This window comes from Hyperolius riggenbachi, chromosome 3, assembly GCF_040937935.1.
Source record: "Hyperolius riggenbachi isolate aHypRig1 chromosome 3, aHypRig1.pri, whole genome shotgun sequence".
Classification (NCBI taxonomy): Eukaryota; Metazoa; Chordata; class Amphibia; order Anura; family Hyperoliidae; genus Hyperolius; species Hyperolius riggenbachi.
Window position 1 is genome coordinate 514293259 of NC_090648.1, and position 19878 is coordinate 514313136.

A 19878-nucleotide genomic window follows, 5' to 3' on the forward strand; every position below is an offset into this window, starting at 1 on the left:
TACACACGGACAAACTGCCATCAGAACGGCCGTCCCGTGGGCGGGTCTGACGACCGGTCGTTTGAAGAAATCAGGCGGGTGTACGCGCCTTAAAGGTCGTTTTATCCAGGTTATCTGCAATCTGCAGTCAGGTCTGAATACTGCCACTTCCTGCACATGCCTAGGCTTTAGGAGGAGCAATCGCAGGAAGATCAGCACAAGCAAGGATTAGACCTAATCAACAAGTCATCACAGTGATGATATGACTCGGGTCAGGGATGTGGGGTACTGCAGAATATTGGGGGTGACACAGTGGTGTGTGCAGCCAGAAGCACTCCCATGTTGCAGCACAAGGGTCCCAGTTTCAAATCAGGGCCAGGACACTATATGCACGGACTTTGTATGTTCTCCCATTGTTTGTGAAGGCTTCCTCCAGGCAATGCAGTTTCCTCCCACACCATAAAAACATACTGTTAGCTCCTCTTCAGACACAAGGGCAGCCATACTGCACATGTGTGAGTTCCTGCACAGTAAGCCAGAGTCACTCGAGCAGCTCTGTGTCACTGAATGGGCGTGGCGGTGCAGCTGTGGGTGCAACACGCCGGTGCTCCTGACAGAAAAGGGGAGCCGCCTGGAAGTTCCGGAGGGTCCCGTGCAGCAGCGGAGGTGTAGAGGACAGTGTGGGGAGCCAGCGAGGGATCCACAACCTCTCCTCAGGTATTCGATTCTTCACCGGACTTGCCTCGGGTTTGCTTAACCTCCCCAGCGGTATGGACAGAAATGTCCATCCATAAAAACATGCTGTGAACAGTATGAACGTGCATACACATCAATACTCTCCTGCACTGTATACTAGATCCTTGCTTGACACATTTTGGCAAGTTACAGGAAAAAAAAAGTTTTAAAAATAAATTTTATCACTTTTTGTAAAGAAATCCTGGGAAAATTGAACGCCGGGGAGGTTAAAGAGAAACCGTGACCAAGAATTGAACTGCATCCCAATCAGTAGCTGATACCACCTTTCCCATTATAAATCTATTCCTTTTCTCAAACAGACCATCAGGGGGCGCTGTATGGCTGTGATTGTGGTGAAACCCCTCCCACAGTGTGATGTCAGGACCATGGTTCTGACATCACACTGTGGGAGCCTTGTTGCATTGTGGGAAATAACAGCTGTTTCCAACTGCCAAAAAGCAAGCAGCATCTCCTTCAACTGACATCACCTGCCAGCAGTAAAAATGTCACCATGTGATAAATGTCAGAGTGTAAATCAGGGAGAGGAAAGACTTTACAATGGGCAAACACTGACTAAATCATTTATACATAATTATTGTAAAAATGAAGCACTTTTATTACATTATTTTCACTGGAGCTCCTCTTTAAAGTGGAGTTGAACTCTTGCACAGGACAGAAGGAAAACAGAGAAAAGCACCCTGTGTGTATTATAGAGTTTAGCCTGTTTTATTCCCCCTCATCTGTGACTAATCACAAGTGTAATTTCATCTCTCAGCTGTGTCAGCTGGCTGCCATGGCACAGTAGCTAATATGTAAACACAGGATGTAGAACAATATGTCTGCTTCCATGAAAGCAGGAAGTAGACACACTGCACATTTATTGCAGGATTTGTATCAGCTGTAAAAAAAGAAATGTTTTAGGTTATTATGCTGTTGCTTATCTTTTAAAGCAGACAGGAAGTTCTGAGTTCAGGTCCGCTTTAATGCCAAATGTTTGTGGGTAATCAATCAACTTATCTGTATAATTCTGGAATGTGGGAGGGAACTTGAGTGCCCGGTTCTGATAATCCAAGAATGTGGTCACCTGAGGAAACAAATCGATCAGAGGAAGACACCCAGCCCGGCTTCAGCCATTCACTGATCACACGCTCTAAAAGTTTTCATTCTTTTAAATAGTTTATAAAAGTGGAGTAATTACAGGAGTAAGATCCCTTTAACATTCCCTCCATGATGGAGAGTGGAATGCATTGACGCTCCTCCTGGGGACCTCCGATGAAGCCGCCTGTCAGCACCGCTCAGATCCCCCGCACATCGCAGACATTGTAGCAGGCTGCAGAGTTCTGCTCAATCATTACCAATCCCCCAATGTCTTGTCTGCAGAAGCTGCTGAATTTATGCCTGCCTCTGGCCTAAAAGGCTGAACATGGTCAGAATACAGCGAGTCCGGCAGCCACACGGCCGGGAGATATACAGGGGATGGACAAAGTAACAGAAACCCCTAACATTTTGGCATCATAATCTTCCAACATGTTTTAAGCAATCAAAACTTGATATATGTTAATTTTTTTTATTATTTTTGTTATTTGATATGTTTCATTAAAATAATTGTTATTTACAGATATTTAAAACGAAGTTGGTTACAATTTATAAAAATGGCAGATCTCTCAGACTTTCACAGAGGCCAAATTGTTGGTGCTCGTATGGCAGGCGCTACTGTAACAGAAACTGCCCGAATGCTTGGCATTTCAAGAGGTCCTGTCTCAAAAGTAATGACTGCCTTTGAAAGAGAAGGAAAAACGTCCTCAGCAAAGCACAGTTGTAGCCGAAAGTCGAAGTTGTCTGAGAGAGACCGTCGGACTCTAAATCGAATTGTTAAAAAAGCCTGCAAGACCACGGCTCCTAAAATCACTGCAGAGCTGAATGAACACCTACAGAACCCAGTTTCCACAAAAACTGGTCATTGGGAGCTGCACAAATCTGGATTCCATGGAAGAACTGCAATTAGAAAACCTCCGCTCTCAAAGACAACTGTTTCAAAGCGTTTAGAGTGGCGTAGAAACCACCAGAATTGGTCCCTCGAGAAAAGTTTGATTTTCTCTGACGAATCATAGTTTACCTTATTTCCGACCTCTGGCCGAGTGTACGTTTGGAGACAGCTGAAAGAAGCATTTCATCCAGACTGCCTTCTCCCAACCGTAAAACATGGCGGGGGTTCAGTGATGATCTGGGGTGCTATTTCTTGAGAATCCACCAGGCCAATGATTTCCCTTCATGGAAGATTTAAAAGCCGAGAATATTTAGGAATTTTGGGCGACCAAGTTCATCCTATGGTTCAAGAACTGTTTCCGGAAGGGAATGCCATCTTTCAAGATGATAATGCCCCAATCCATACAGCTAGAATTGTTAGAGACTCTGAAGCCTCCTTAAAATCAAGTTTTTATTTTAAAAACCTCATAAGCATGTTTGCCCTAACTAAAACGCTGCATCCCCGTGGCTGAAATCTAACTAAATCCCCCCCCCCCCCTTAGAAAATCCACAACTTTCTTGGTCGTGGATTTTGCTGCCCCGGAAGGCAGAGCTTTCAGCTGCAGCTCTGCCTCCATGCGCGTCTATCCGCGCGTATCTCCACCTCTCCACCACCCTTCAGTGAAAGAAGACTGAGAGGGGCGGGGAGAGGCGGAAAACGGCCGCAGATGGACGCGTGTAGAGGCAGAGCTACAGCCAAAAGCTCTGCCTCTCACGGAAGGAGCCCCGCAGTGTGCCCCGGAGTTTGGGGGGATTAGCTTAGTTTTCAGCCGCGGGGATGCAGCGTTTTAGTTGGGTCAAACATGCTTAAGAGCTTTTTAAAATAAAAACTTTATTTTAAGGAGGCTCCAGAGTCTCTTTAAAGAATGGCACGAGGAACATACTAATGAAGTTGAGCATCTCATCTGGCCACCACAATCCCCAGACCTCAACATTATTGAGCATTTATGGTTGTTATTACAGATTCAAGTAAGAAGTCAATTTCCGCCACCATCGTCTCTAAAAGAACTGGAGGGTGTTTTAACTGAGGAATGGGCTAAAATTCCTTTGGAAATTATTTACAATTTGTATAAATCAATACCTCGGAGAATTGAGGCTGTAATTGCCGCAAAAGGTGGACCTACACCATATTAATAAATATTTTGTTGATTTTCAAGGTGTTTCCATTATTTTGTCCAAACCCCTGTATGTGACCTACATACGTAAAGACCACATGAACATGGCCCCACAGAGAACAGCGAGGGAAAGAGGACGCAGCAGGGAGATACACGCAACCCACATGCGTAAAAACCGCAAAAACACGGCTCCATAGAGAACAGCGGCCGACCATCAGGGGAAAGAGAGCGCAGCAGGTGGGCGGGCTGACCGTCAGGGGAAAGAGAGCGCAGCAGGTGGGCGGGCTTTCTGCATGCTGTCTCAGGTCTGCTCTCCTCAGTAAATGGAATATGAAAAATTAATGAAATGCCTCTGCTGACTAAAAGGACGACACAGATGGCCTTTATGAGGACGCCGTTAGAATCTAAGTCCAGGCGCCGTTTTCTTTGCATACGCTTTTAATAGAATATTAAATGAATCTGCATGTTTTCTTAAAAAATCGTAAAACGTACTCTAGACTTTGAAAAGCAATAAAGGAAGCTCTCCTGTTGCACGCAGCAGCTCAGAGATCCTCACCGACTGATTCTGCCTGCTCACGCCCAGCCAGCTGATCACACTTCCCCCAGTCACATGGGCGTTAAAAGGAAAAAGGGACTGCCCTGCCAGGCTGAAGCCACACCTCCTCTAGTTCTTATTCACGCGTTAGTGATGGTTAGTGTGGTGGAATATGTCAGAGTAGCGCAAGGCATGCTGTGCAGTATCGGATGATCTGCGCATTCAGTGTTGCAGCGACGTGCACTTTTCATGTATTGTATGTTTCATTGTATGTTTCGCATATGCAAATTCCTCTGGAACAACTGCATCGAATATGAAAGACACTCGAGCAGAGGCAGAATCTTCTACTCACCTTCACTAACCAACAGACAGTGAGCCAAGTCTCACATACTGCAGAGTCTGATGTACGGGTGAAAGAAACTGTCCTGGTGGAATGAGTTGTCTGTCAGGATCAGCAGTTCACCAGGAAATATAAACCACTCATAGGGCCGGTGTGATAATTGTAGCCACAATACCTGATGAAGTAGGCCAGAGGAGCGAAACGCGTTGTAACATGCCAATAAAGTATAAAGAATTGAGATAGATCATTTTTATATTACATACTTTCGGGTGGCCTTCAATCTATAAAGAACTATTCATTTTGCAGAAGGTTTACTGAATTGGGCAACATCAGCTGACCACTGTGAAAATTGTAGCCACAGTACCTGATGAAGTAGGTCAGACAAAGCGAAACGTGTTGTAACATGCCAATAAAGTAATCCAACTAAAACAGAATTAGGTTAGATCATTTTTGGAGGCAAGTGCAATACTTACCTCTCATTATATTATACTAGTGACCTAAGACCGTTTAAAAACAGGCTCTAGGTCTGTCATGCCGCCACATCGTGCACCCGCACACCACGCGCACGCACGTGCACACACACATGCCCGCCAACTTCTAAGGAATGCGACTAACCAATCCCTGTACAGCAGACCTGGAAACCCGAGTGGGAACGCTCACCTTCCCGCAGGCTTTGATGGGGATTGCAACCTACCCTTGTGAGTATACTAATAGATAATTACAATTACACGATTGTCCAGCGATACCGCGTCCCACTGGGCTCCTGGGCCCCCTTCGGCCTACACCCTATTCACTTTTCTCCTGATTTTTCTCTAATGCTCCCACCAAATGAGTTTGATATTAAAGGATTGAAGGAGAACTGTACTGAGAAGAATATGGAGGCTGCCACATTTATTTCTTTTTCAAGGAGGGGGTTAAAAAGCCAAATTTCCACACTTACCTGGGGCTTCTATCGGCCCCCTGCAGCTGTCCTACTACAATCCTCCGTTACCCCGCCGCCGTTCCCGGTCTAATCACGAGAGTAATTACACTGCGGCTGCACGGACACCGGGAGCTTACTGCGCAGGCGCATTCAAGAAAACTTTGTACTGCGTCTGCGCGGTAAGCTCCTGATGACGCGCGCAGGAGCGAGCACTATTAGTCTATTTAAACGAATATTAGACAAGGACTGGCGGCGGGAAACGTAGCATCAGAGGACGCCGCAGCTGCAGGGGGCCGATAGAAGCCCCAGGTAAGTGTCAGTTTGTTGTTTTTTAGCCATAGCCCCTGAACAAGCATGCAGCAGATCAGGCGTTTCAGACATTTTTGTCAGATCTCACAAGATTAGCTGCATGCTTGTTTCTGGTGTGATTCAAACATTACTGCAGCCAAATAGACCAGCGGGACAGCCAGGCAAATGGTATTAATTAAAAGGAAATAAATATGGCAGCCTTTATATCCTTATCACTAGAGTTGTCCTTTAACTTTCTACCAACTAGTTAGTACTTTTGCAATCGCTAAGTACTGAAAAATTATGGATTTTGATAAGATGAAAATCTCCTCTGAAAAAAACTTAGGAGAAAAGATACAGCCCTTTGTTTCTTAGATGATCCTGTAGTTCCGGTAACTACCAGGAATTATTTTCTTTCGCGTTCTCTTTCAAGAAGCCAGATCTGTAAGATCTCGGAGAATAGAGGACCTCATACTAGGAATTAATTGAGGTCTCTCCAAGAGGGAAGACATGTTATTTGACATTCTATGAAAGGAACTGTGATAAAGAGAAGCATGAAAGACTTCAGCCCCAGGTATATAAATATATCATCAAATCATCAAGGGCTGCTTCACTAAGAAAAACCTCTTATGAATTATTAAAGTGACACTTAAAGAGAAACCGTGACCAAGAATTGAACGTCATCCCAATCAGTAGCTGATACCCCCTTTCCCATGAGAAATCTATTCCTTTTCTCAAACAGATCATCAGGGGGCGCTGTATGGCTGATATTGTGGTGAAACCCCTCCCACCATGTGATGTCAGGACCATGGTTCTGACAGTTTCCGGTCTGTGAACCTCATTGCATTGTGAGAAATAGCGGTTTACAACTGCTAAAAAAGAAAGCAGCATCTTCTTCCACTGACATCACCTGCCAGGAGTAAAAAGGTCACCATGTGATAATTGTCAGAATGTAAATCAGGGAGAGGAAAGATTTTACAATGGACAAACACTGACTAAATCATTTATACACTAAAGGGGTGGAGGGCAGGAAGAGGGTATTGGGCACAGCAGCAGGGAGGGGGGTCGGATCCCCCCTCACCTGGGTCCCCATGTGCGCTTCCCCTCCAGCTTAAGCTCAGCAGGACCCCCCTCCCTCACCCGGGTCCCACATGTGCGCTCCCCCTCCAGCTTAACATCAGCAGGACCCCCCCTCCCCCTTAAGCACAGTAGCAGCCACCACTATTAGTAAGAGGCAGCGGGCGGGGATGACTCACCTCTTCCGTGTTCCAGCGTGCATTCCACTGTCGTCACTTCCTGCAATGCCGCACACTGTATTGGTGTAATTTGCCTTCTTAAAACAGAAGGAAATCTGTAATAGTTCAGCTATAAGTGAACATTTGTGGTTACCCACAATGCACTGCTACTGAATATGCAAATTATCCCTTTTTACCCTTGGTAAGCCAAGCAAGCATCCAGAACCACTGGTGTATAGCAAGCATTTAGTTTTAAATTTTACACAGTCATATCAAACCCACATGTAGACAGCCTGTTTCAGACTTTTGGTCCTCATCAGTGCATGGCAGGGATTGATACGGCTGTATGAGATAGGGCTTGGACCAGTACAACAGAGTAACCAAGCAGCTCAGGGTGACCCAAACCACTCGGAATGTATAGGGGGATAAAAGGGACCAAAAAGACCTTCTACTAAAAAAAAAAGCAAAGCTGGGTGTAATTTGCCATCTTAAAACAGAAGTAAATATGCAATAATTCAGCTATAAGTGAAGGTTTGTGGTTACCCACAATGCACTGCTACTAAATATGCAAATTATCCCTTTTTTCACCCTTGGTAAGCCAAGCAAGCATCCAGAACCACTGGTGTATAGCAAGCCTATAGCTTTAAAGAGACTCTGTAACAAAAAATGCATCCTGTTGTTTATCATCCTACAAGTTCCAAAAGCTATTCGAATGTGTTCTGGCTTACTGTAGCACGTTCTACTATAACCATCTCTGTAATAAATCAACTTATCTCTCTCTTGTCAGACTTGTCAGCCTGTGTCTGGAAGGCTGCCAAGTTCTTCAGTGTTGTGGTTCTGTGATGCATCTCCCCCCTCTATGCACACTGCCTGTGTATTATTTAAATAAGGGCAGCTTCTCTCTTCTCTCTTATCTTTTACAAGCTGGATAAATCCTCCTCTGAGCTGGCTGGGCTTTCACATACTGAGGAATTACATACAGGCAGAGCTGTCTGCACTCTGCAGGAAGAAACAGCCTGACACTTCAGTGGAAGATAGCTGCAGGGGAAAGAAACACACAAATGATCTCTTGAGATTCAAAAGGAAGGCTGTATACAGCCTGCTTGTGTATGGATGTATTTTCTATGTGTGGACATACTGTACATCAACCTACTTCCTGTTTTGGTGGCCATTTTGTTTGTTTATAAACAAACTTTTTAAAACTGTTTTTAACCACTTTTAATGCGGCGAGGAGCGGCGAAATTGTGACAGGGGGTAATAGGAGATGTCCCCTAACACACTGGTATGTTTACTTTTGTGCGATTTTAACAATACAGATTCTCTTTAAATTTTACACAGCCATCAAACTCACATGTGACAGCCTGTTTCAGACATTTGGTCCTCATCAGTACATGGCAGGGATTGATACAGCTGTATGAGATGGGGCTTGGACGAGTACAACAGAGTAACCAAGCAGCTCAGGGTGACCCAAACTACTAAGACTGTATAGGGGGATAAAAGGGACCAAAAAAGCCCTCCTACTAAAAAAAGCAAAGCTTGGTGTAATTGCCTTCTTAAAACAGAAGCAAATCTGCAATAATTCAGCTATAAGTGAACATTTGTGGTTACCCACAATGCACTGCTACTGAATATGCAAATTATCCCTCTTCACCTTTGCTTTGATATGACACTACTTCTTCTTGCTTGGACCAGCCCTTTCTTCTTGCTTGGACCGGCCCTGGGGGCAGGGCACTACTTCTTCTTCTTGCTTGAAGGTTGAGGCACTTACTCTATTATATATATAGATAATTATTGTAAAAATTAAGCCTTTTTTATTACATTATTTTCACTGGAGTTCCTTTTTAAGTCTGAAATAAAAAAAAATCAGTTTTATTCACCTGGGGTTTCTACCAGCCCCCTGCAGCTGTCCCGTGCCATCGCAGTTACTCACAGATCCTCCTGTCCCCCACTGCCAGCTAGATTCGTTTTCGGTGACAGGCCTGGCCATGCATCTGCTTCTTCGTAATAGCGTCCTGCGCAGGATGCTATTACGGACTGGAACGCAAAGACTACGCGTGGCCTGGACCTGTCGCCGAAAGCAAAACTAGCTGGCGGCAGAGGGACAGGAGGATCTGTGAGTAACTGCGAGGGCACGGGGCAGCTGCAGGGGGCTGGTAGAAGCCCCAGGTGAGTAAAACTGATTTTTTTTCGCCAGGTTTAAGTGTCACTTCAGCCTCCTGGTATCTGAACCCTCATCAGATATATCCTGAAGTTTCACCATAATGATTCTGAGGCGGTTGTGAGAATTGTGGCGTCCTACGTTCATTTGGGGTTTGTGAAAAGTAGTCTCTCCATGGGAAAGAGATCAGGAAATAATTAAGGAGATATACTCAAAAGAGATGCTAGTTCTATTTGTGCTTTAAATCGAGCAGCTCCTTCCCTCCCAGAATACTTTTATTAGCGGTGAATTGTTCTGTAGCCTGCAGATGGAAAGCACCAGACTTTCCGTTGACATAAAATTTGAGAATTGGTTTGATAACTTTACGCTGGTTGTAAAGGTTGTTTATTTATCGCATGACTCCCTCTACAAATGTCACGCGACTTGGTGCGGTTGGTAGAGCGTTAGAGCCTTGTCTAGCTGTCTAGCTGATATTTGAAAGCCGTGTGAGACTATCATACGTGATCAAAACGACTGAGTTCTACAGATTGCAAGGAAACACAAAAGAAGGGACAGCGAGAGCCCGATATAGTGCTGGAAGTACTGGTAAAAAATGAATAATGAAAAGCAAGTATAATTCTACTCACAAACCAGGGTCACCTCATAGGCAACCACTGGACTGGCAGCTGGGGAGATTAGACCTGACTCAGGATTAACAAGTCCCTCCCTGTACATCAGATAAAGGGGGTAACACCCCTCCCCCAGAGGTGGACTCAGACATTAAGCAACAGAACAGAGGTGCCAAAAGGATAAAAATAGCTAAATTTGTTAAAAAATAGAGGAGGCAGCGGTGGACTTACCTCCTCCAAGTAGACAACATATTATCAATTTTTTTAAATCAAAGCAATTTTATTTACATAGTACAAAATTAAGTGCAACGCATCTCACAGGTGTGACCCTGCTTCATCGGGCAATATAGAAGCAGCATATGACAAATGCAGGTCTAGATTACACCAAGTGATCCAATTAATGTAAACAAAATCAATTCCCCAGCCCGCATAAGCCGCTTCGTCCAGCATGAACATACATCTGTGCTTACTTTAGGTAGCTTTGCCTTGGGTCAGGTATACTATAAGTGTGTATAGGGGATGCCCAATGTCACTGGACCGCATCCCCAGAATGCAGACCCCTGGCGCCTACTGTTTTCTTTGAAAACTTTAAAAAGACAAGACAAATAACATTTATATCGCGCTTTTCTCCTGGCGGACTCAAAGCACCAGAGCTGCAGCCACTAGGACGCGCTCTATAGGCAGTAGCAGTGTTAGGGAGTCTTGCCCAAGGTCTCCTACTGAATAGGTGCTGGCTTACTGAACAGGCAGAGCCGAGATTCGAACCCTGGTCTCCTGTGTATGTCTGCACTTTATCTGATGAAGGGGACCCTCCGTGGCCCCGAAACAATTGTCATGTTGTGCATACAATAAAACTGCTTGGAACTTTGAACTGGTGTGCCAGCCGACCTTGAATTGCTTGTATTGGACTGATGCCGCTTCTGCATCAAGGCTGAGCACCCGACTACAGAAACACGGCAAGGTGTGCCTATCCAAAACCTGACATTGCACTGGTCTCCTGTGTCAGAGGCAGAGCCCTTCACCATTATAGCATCCAGCCACCAGCCAAGGAAGTTCCTGAAACCAGGACTGTGGAGTTGGTTCTTAAAGGGGACCTGAACTCAGGACTTCCTCTCTGCTCTAAAAGATAAGCAACAGCATAATAACTTTTAAAGGGAAAAAAATCCTCATTACAGCTTATAGAGCTCCTCCAGAGATGCTGCAGTGTGGTCACTTCCTGGTTTGCTGGGAGCACAGAAAGGGTTAAACTCCTGTATTTACATATTAGCTCACAACTGGGCAGATAGCTGGGAGATCAAATTACATTAGTTGATTACTTGCTGAGAAGGTAAAATTAGACAGGCTGTTTTCTATAAACACACACAGGGTGTATTTCACTGTTTTCTACCTCTCTTGTGCAAGAGTTCCGGTCTGCTTTAAAGAATACTCCCAGTGTAAAAGAGAGGCTGTCATGTCAGGCTCTGTCTAAATACTGCCAGGATCAGGATGGGGAAGGGGAGGGGGGGGGAGGGGAGTCCTCAGAGTTTATAACTTACCTGATATTCATTACATGCGATTCTCGATCCCCCTCCTCAGCAAGACAGTAACGGCCATTTTTCCAGAATCTTCCCGAAGCTCTGTTGCCACGCCCACCTGTGTTGTCATGGCCTGCCCCAAGCCTGGCAGCCACCAATTAGGCTGGACTGCAAAGCTGGGGCGAGTCACGGCAACGCAGGTGCCATATTTATTTCCTTTTAATCCATGCCAGTTGCCTGGCTGTCCCCCTGATCCTGTGTCTCCAATATTTTTAGCCATAGCCCCTAAACAAGCATGCATCAGTTCATTTACTCTGACTCGGCAGACTCCGGTTTTACTGCTTTTGACTCAAACACTACTCATGCCAGAAGACCAACAGGACTGCCAGGCAACTGGCATTGTTTAAAGGGAAATAAATATGGCAGCCTCCATATCCCTGTCATCTCAGGTTAACTTTAAGACAGAGCCCAACATGACATCTTCGTCTTTTACACTGGAAGTACTCTTTAAATCCAAAGTCATAGTTGCCTTTAATCTATCCATTTTGAATTTGTTGGCCATTCCATCAAAAATGTGCTGGACCCATTGGCAGCCGAAGCTCAAGGCCCCGGCACATTCAGGGCTCAGTTCAGACAAGAGGAATAGCGTGCCTAACGCGTAAACTTGGAAAATCCGTGACCAGCAGTTATCTAATCATTTCCCGATAAGACTCTCTGCACTTTCTGTAAGTAAAAGCAGAGGAGATTGCCATCCGCATGGAAGAGTCTGTGATAAGATGGAAGGACATCAATACACATTTACAGATATGACGCTCTCTCTGAGGCAATTGCATTCCTCTGCTGCTGTCCGCTGCCATCTAATGGTCTCCGCAATACACAGACATGCTGCAGTCCTCTGCCATCTAATGGTCTCTGCAATACACAGACATGCTGCAGTCCTCTGCCATCTAATGGTCTCCGCAATACACAGACATGCTGCTGTCCTCTGCCATCTAATGGTCTCCGCAATACACAGACATGCTGCAGTCCTCTGCGATCTAATGGTCTCCGCAATAAACCAACATGCTGCAGTCCTCTGCCATCTAATGGTCTCCGCTATACACAGACATGCTGCAGTCCTCTGCCATCTAATGGTCTCCGCAATACACAGACATGCTGCAGTCCTCTGCCATCTAATAGTCTCTGCAATAAACAGACATGCGGCAGTTCTTTGCCATCTAATGGTCTCCGCAATACACACACATGCTGCAGTCCTCTGCCATCTAATGGTCTCCGCAATACACAGACATGCTGTTGTCCTCTGCCATCTAATGGTCTCCGCAATACACAGACATGCTGCAGTCCTCTGCCATCTAATGGTCTCCGCAATACACAGACATGCTGCAGTCCTCTGCCATCTAATGGTCTCCGCAATACACAGACATGCTGCAGTCCTCTGCCATCTAATGGTCTCCGCAATAAACAGACATGCTGCATTCCTCTGCCACCTAATGGTCTCTGCAATACACAGACATGCTGCAGTCCTCTGCCATCTAATGGTCTCCGCAATACACAGACATGCTGCAGTCCTCTGCCATCTAATGGTCTCCGCAATAAACAGACATGCTGCATTCCTCTGCCACCTAATGGTCTCTGCAATACACAGACATGCTGCAGTCCTCTGCCATCTAATGGTCTCCGCAATACACAGACATGCTGCAGTCCTCTGCCATCTAATGGTCTCCGCAATAAACAGACATGCTGCATTCCTCTGCCACCTAATGGTCTCCGCAATGCATAGACATGCTGCAGTCCTCTGCGATCTAATGGTCTCCGCAATAAACAGACATGCTGCAGTCCGAAGCTATTCAATGGTTATTGAATCGTCTATCATTCACAAATTATTTATTACAGTGGGTTGCAAAAGTATTCGGCCCCCTTGAAGTTTTCCACATTTTGTCACATTACTGCCACAAACATGCATCAATTTTATTGGAATTTCACGTGAAAGACCAATACAAAGTGGTGTACATGTGAGAAGTGGATCGAAAATCATACATGATTCCAAACATGTTTTACAAATAAATAACTGCAAAGTGTGGGTGTGCGTAATTATTCGGCCCCCTGAGTCAATACTTTGTAGAACCACCTTTTGCTGCAATTACAGCTGCCAGTCTTTTAGGGTATGTCTTTACCAGCTTTGCACATCTAGAGACTGAAATCCTTGCCCATTCTACTTTGCAAAACAGCTCCAGCTCAGTCAGATTAGATGGACAGCGTTTGTGAACAGCAGTTTTCAGATCTTGCCACAGATTCTCGATTGGATTTAGATCTGGACTTTGACTGGGCCATTCAAACACATAGATATGTTTTGTTTTAAACCATTCCATTGTTGCCCTGGCTTTATGTTTAGGGTCATTGTCCTGCTGGAAGGTGAACCTCCGCCCCAGTCTCAAGTCTTTTGCAGTCTCCAAGAGGTTTTCTTCCAAGTTTGCCCTGTATTTGGCTCCATCCATCTTCCCATCAACTCTGACCAACTTCCCTGTCCCTGCTGAAGAGATGCACCCCCCGAGCATGATGCTGCCACCACCATATATGACAGTGGGGATGGTGTGTTCAGAGTGATGTTCAGTGTTAGTTTTCCGCCACACATAGCGTTTTGCATTTTGGCCAAAAAGTTCCATTTTGGTCTCAGAGCACCTTCTTCCACATGGTTGCTGTGTCCCCCACATGGCTTGTGGCAAACTGCAAACGGGATTTCCTATGCTTTTCTGTTAACAATGGCTTTCTTCTTGCCACTCTTCCATAAAGGCCAACTTTGTACAGTGCATGACTAATAGTTGTCCTATGGACAGATTCCCCCACCTGAGCTGTAGATCTCTGCTGCTCGTCCAGAGTCACCATGGGCCTCTTGACTGCATTTCTGATCAGCGCTCTCCTTGTTCGGCCTGTGAGTTTAGGTGGATGGCCTTGTCTTGGTAGGTTTACAGTTGTGCCATACTCCTTCCATTTCTGAATGATCGCTTGAACAGTGCTCCGTGGGATGTTCAAGGCTTTGGAAATCTTTTTGTAGCCTAAGCCTGTTTAAAATTTCTCAATAATTTGATCCCTGACCTGTCTTGTGTGTTCTTTGGACTTCACGGTGTTGTTGCTCCCAATATTCTCTTAGACAACCTCTGAGGCCCTCACAGAGCAGCTGTATTTGTACTGACATTAGATTACACACAGGTGCACTCTATTTAGTCATTAGCACTCATCAGGCAATGTCTACAGGCAACTGACTGCACTCAGATCAAAGGGGGCAGAATAATTATGCACACACCACTTTGCAGTTATTTATTTGTAAAAAATGTTTGGAATCATGTATGATTTTCGTTCCACTTCTCACATTTACACCACTTTGTGTTGGTCTTTCATGTGGAATTCCAATACAATTGATTCATGTTTGTGGCAGTAATATGACAAAATGTGGAAAACTTCAAGGGGGCTGAATACTTTTGCAACCCACTGTATTTACGCAATGTATTTATAAAGCGCCAACATATTACACAGCGCTGGACATTAGTTTAGGTTACAGACAATATTTAGGGGTGACATACAGCAATATGACAATACAGGAATACAAGAAAACCAGATCACGCAGCACAATAAGAGTACAAGGTAATGCTTAGTCACTGGATGGGAGCATGGAGATTAGGCCAATATTTATTATATATAGCCTGGGTGTATGGTAATAGGGGTGCATGAACAGGTAGGACACACAAGGAGGAGAACCCTGCCTGAAGGCTTACAATCTATAGGGAGAGGTGGGGACACAAAAGGTAGGGGACCAGAGTTCAGCTGCGGATTTAGAGCACTAGTGAGGGAGAGCCTTCTTGAAGATGTTGAAGGAGGGGGCTGCCCTAATGGGTGGAGGTAGGGCGTTAGTAGTGTTGTAGCAGCTCTTGAGAAGTCCTGGAGGCGTGCATGGGACTGGGTGATACGGGGGGGGGGGCAGTTAGGCGAAGTTCATTGGAAGAGCGGAGTGAGCGGCTAGGTGTGTACCTCTGAGTAAGATTGGAAATGTAGGTTGGACAGGTTTTGTGGACAGATTTGTAGGTCAGACACAGTATCTTGAATCTGATTCTGGACTGGATAGGAAGCCAGTGGAGGGATTCACAGAGGGGATCCGCCGTGGTGAAGCGATGGGAGCAGTGGATTATTCTGGCTGCCGCATTCATGATGGACTGCAGTGGGGCTGTTCGGGTCATAGGGAGACCAGACAACAGGGCATTGCAGTAGTCGAGGTGGGAAATTATGAGGGCATGGATGAGGAGTTTGGTGGTGGCAGAGGTCAGGAAAGGGCGAATCTTACAGATGTTACGAAGGTGGAAGTTGCAGGACTTTGTGAGGTTTTGGATGTGGGAAGTGAAGCAGAGTGTGGAGTCCAGGGTGACACCCAGACAGCGGGCTTGAGAGGTAGGGTGAATGGTAGTGTGGTTAACAGTGACCTGCACATCTGGGAGGTCCAGGGATGACCGGGGTGGGAAGATCATAAATTCCGTTTTGTCTAGATTTAGTTTCAGGAACCTAGCGGACATCCAGGAGGAGATGGCTGATAGGCAGGAGGAGACCTTGTCCATGGTAGTGGTGGATATGTCAGGGGTGTGGAGGTAGATCTGGGTGTCATCTGCATACAGGTGATAGTTAAAACCCATGGAGGAGATAACCTTGCCAATGGAGGATGTGTATAGTGAGAACAGTAGGGGGCCAAGGACCGAGCCTTGGGGGACTCCCACTGAGAGGTGGTTGGGGGTGGACGAGGACTCATTGAAGGAGGTCGTGAAGGAGCGGTTGGAGAGGTAGGATGAAAGCCAGGTCAGGGCGAGATCGTGAATGCCCATGTATTGGAGGGACTGGAGGAGTAGGGGATGATCTACTGTGTCAAAAGCTGCTGAAAGGTCAAGGAGGAGGAGAATGGAGTATTTACCTTCAGCTTTAGCTAAGGCAAGGTCATTGACCACTTTGGTGAGAGCAGTTTCGGTTGAGTGGGCGGACCGAAATCCAGATTGCAGTGGGTCTAGCAGTGAGTTGGCATTGAGGAACTGGGTCAGGCGTTTGGGAACCAGACGCTCCAGGAGTTTTAAGGCAAAGGGGAGGAAATGAGCACAAATGAACTGAACTATTATTCATGGATAAGGGGGCACCTGTCAGACAAGCACAGTGCAGCCTGTGATATTATGGGTGTAAGCACTAGTCAATTAGACTGGTCCTCCTCAAATAAAATTCAGAAATTTAAGGAAAAAAAAATGTAAGAGCTTAAAGCGGACCTGAACTCACATTCTTTTACAGAGAGGTCTGTAAAAAAGATAAGCAACAGTAATAATAACATTTAAACAAAAAACATTTCTTTGTTACAGCTGAACAAATCCTGCAATAAATTTGTGGTGTGTCTACATCCTACTTTCATGGAAGCAGACATATTGTTAACATTCTGTGTTTACAAATTAGCTTGTCTGCCATGGCATCCAGCTGACACTGGAGAGATCAAATGTCAACGTGTGATTGGACACAAAACAAATGTAACAAAAATCTCAAATCAGACTAGAAGAATAATTTCCTCTCCATTTCATGCTATAACATCCGTAGGAATAACCTGTATCTGTGCACTGACATGGCATTGGCATACATAGTCTAACTACCAAAATATTCTGAAAGGTTCTCACATGTGCTGGGCTGTCAGGGGCCATGGACAACTCAAATGATTGACAGAGGCGCTTAATTTGAATCCTTGTGCAGATTGTTTGATACTCCACCCTATATTGCCTGATGAATCGGGGTTGAACCTGCGAAACGCGTTGCATTTCTTTTTGGAGTTCCTAATAAATGTGTTTGACTGTTTGAATCGCAGTCGTTGTCGTGTCTGCTTGAGGGAGGTAAGACCACCACTTCCTCCTTCAACTTTGCCATTTAAGCTCATTTAATCTAATCTTATACTTTTGGCGCCTCTGTTCATTGTATACAATTTGGAGTCCACCCTTGGTGGAGGGTTGCTACCCTTTCTTCCTGTCTACAGAGAGCGACTTCTTAATCCTGAGTGGGGTCAGGACAATCTCCCCACCTGCCTTTACAGTGGTTGCCTGCTGGTGACCCTGACTTGTGAGTATTTAGCAATACAAACTTATTGCCACCTTGTCCAGTACGAATGACACTATTGGGGCTCTTGGTGTTTCCTGTTTTTAACTCAAATGATAAGTTTCCTTATTAGTATTGTACCTTTTTAAAATATGAAGGTTATGTTGTGTTGTTGCCATTTAAAATATGAAAAAAATAAAAATTTGTGGCATTATTGTCGGTCATACGAAAGTTGCCCACCAGTGGCAAATATCTCACGAATGATGGACCTTAGGATTGGATCAGGTACCAATAATTATCCCGATCGGTGACAAACAATTGTTTATTCGTCTATTCCGTAGATCCGAATTTCAGAACGATTCTTTTCGTCTGATTGGATTGCTCCCCATTTTACCCTCCGTCTGTGGATCTGAATGTGTTGGAGCAGAGTGTTATGTACAGGCAGATAGGCACCAGTATAACAAGTTAGAACTCTTTACTGAAGAAAACATGCAGAGATATATCATGTACAACCACCAGGAAACGCAGCTTATTTAGGACAGAGTGAGTACAGGAAATCACAATCCCATAGAGATCATCACATCATTCTACAGACAGTGACATCTTCTGGTTGCTTTACTATACTACAGTTTAAAGTAAGCTTATTGATACTACCAGTAGAATGATCGTTACTGATCGATTTCAACGATTCAGGAAAGTGGGTCATTAATAGGCAACAGAGTAACCAAGCAGCTCAGGGTGACCAAAACTACTAGGAATGTATAGGGGGATAAAAGGAACCAAAAAGCCCTCCTACTAATAAGCTATGCTTGGTGTAATTGCCTTCTTAAAACAGAAGGAAATCTGCAATAATTCAGCTATAAGTGAACATCTGTGGTTACCCACAATGCACTACCACTGAATATGCAAATTATCCCTTTTCACCCTTGGTAAGCCAAGCAAGCATCTACAACCGCTGGTGTATAGCAAGCCTATAGCTTTAAGTTTTACACATTACATATTAATAGGCAACATGAGACTGGTAATTATAACTGTAACAGATTCAGAACCAGGAGACCACATACACAGCAGATCAAAATCAGCAGATCGGGAGTTACCTGCGTGGGTCATTGTCACCGTCTCCTCATTAGAGTTGTTGTTGTAGATGACCACGGCGGTGGCGTTGTGGGACGCGGCCCGCAGGATCTTCTCTTTGAAGGTGCAGTTCCCGCGCTGCAGAAGCGCGATCCAGTGCTTGGTGTTGGGAGGCACGGGGAAGCGGATGTGCGAGTCGCAGCCCTGCCGGTCCGGAGCTGGAGAGAGAGCAATACAGAATGTCAATAACCATATTCTTACCATGTGACAATCACACCTCACATTCTCCCCTCTGTCACCCTACACAGCGCCCTGCCGGTCCGGAGCTGGAGAGAGAGCAATACAGAATGTCAATAACCATATTCTTACCATGTGACAATCACACCCCACATACTCCCCTCTGTCCCCCTACACAGCGCCCTGCCGGTCCAGAGCTGGAGAGAGAGCAATACAGAGAGAATGTCAGTAACTGTCATCTCACCATGTGACAATCACACCCCACATACTCCTCTCTGTCACCCTACACAGAGCCCTGCCTGTCCGGAGCTGGAGAGAGAGGAATACAGCAATACATCAATACTGGTGATACCTGTCACCATACCATGTGACAATCACACCCCACACACACCAATCTGTCACCCTACACAGAGCTGGAGAGAGAGGGATATAGCAATACATCAATACTGGTGATACCCGTCACCATACCATGTGACAATCACACCCCACACGCACCAATCTGTCACCCTACACAGAGCTGGAGAGAGAGGGATACAGCACGAATATCAATACTGATGCTTGCGATAATGGTCATCTTACCATGCAACAATCAAAGCACTTCATATACTCCCATCTGTCTACTGTACCACCCTAAAACGACCCTCTCCCCCCCCTGGCTAGCACTAAAAACAGGATTCTTGAGCTGCAGTGCTGATCACAAAGAGTTAGTCTCTCTGAAGCAAAGGGAGGAGGTGAGCTTAGTCAGGTGATCAGTACTGAGCAGAAAAGACTACCTCCCACCTGACTGCCTCCTGTGAGTGTTGAACGGATAGGAGAGAGATGCCCAGGCAGCATACTGTCAAGTAAAATAGCACTGCTTTCTCAAAACAAAATGAGCCCGCCAGTTGGGTCCCTTTTATGAATACTGCGTGACGTACAGATATGAAATGCATAAAACAGTGTGCATTGCTTATTCATGCAAATTTGTCAATATCTGGATTACATAGATAGACGGCAAACTAAGGTATTCAAATATGCACC

General features: G+C 45.3%; 1 protein-coding gene across 4 annotated transcripts in view; it reads right to left on the minus strand.

Moving 5' to 3' along the window:
• Positions 1 to 19878, minus strand: part of RNF130 (ring finger protein 130) — a 397837-nt gene that overhangs the window by 241846 nt on the left and 136113 nt on the right. For all 4 annotated transcript variants that reach the window (XM_068278403.1, XM_068278404.1, XM_068278402.1 and 1 more), the window contains exon 2: positions 18645 to 18839. In XM_068278403.1, the coding sequence (XP_068134504.1) occupies positions 18645 to 18839 (195 nt within the window). The remainder of the gene's footprint in view (positions 1 to 18644; positions 18840 to 19878) is intronic.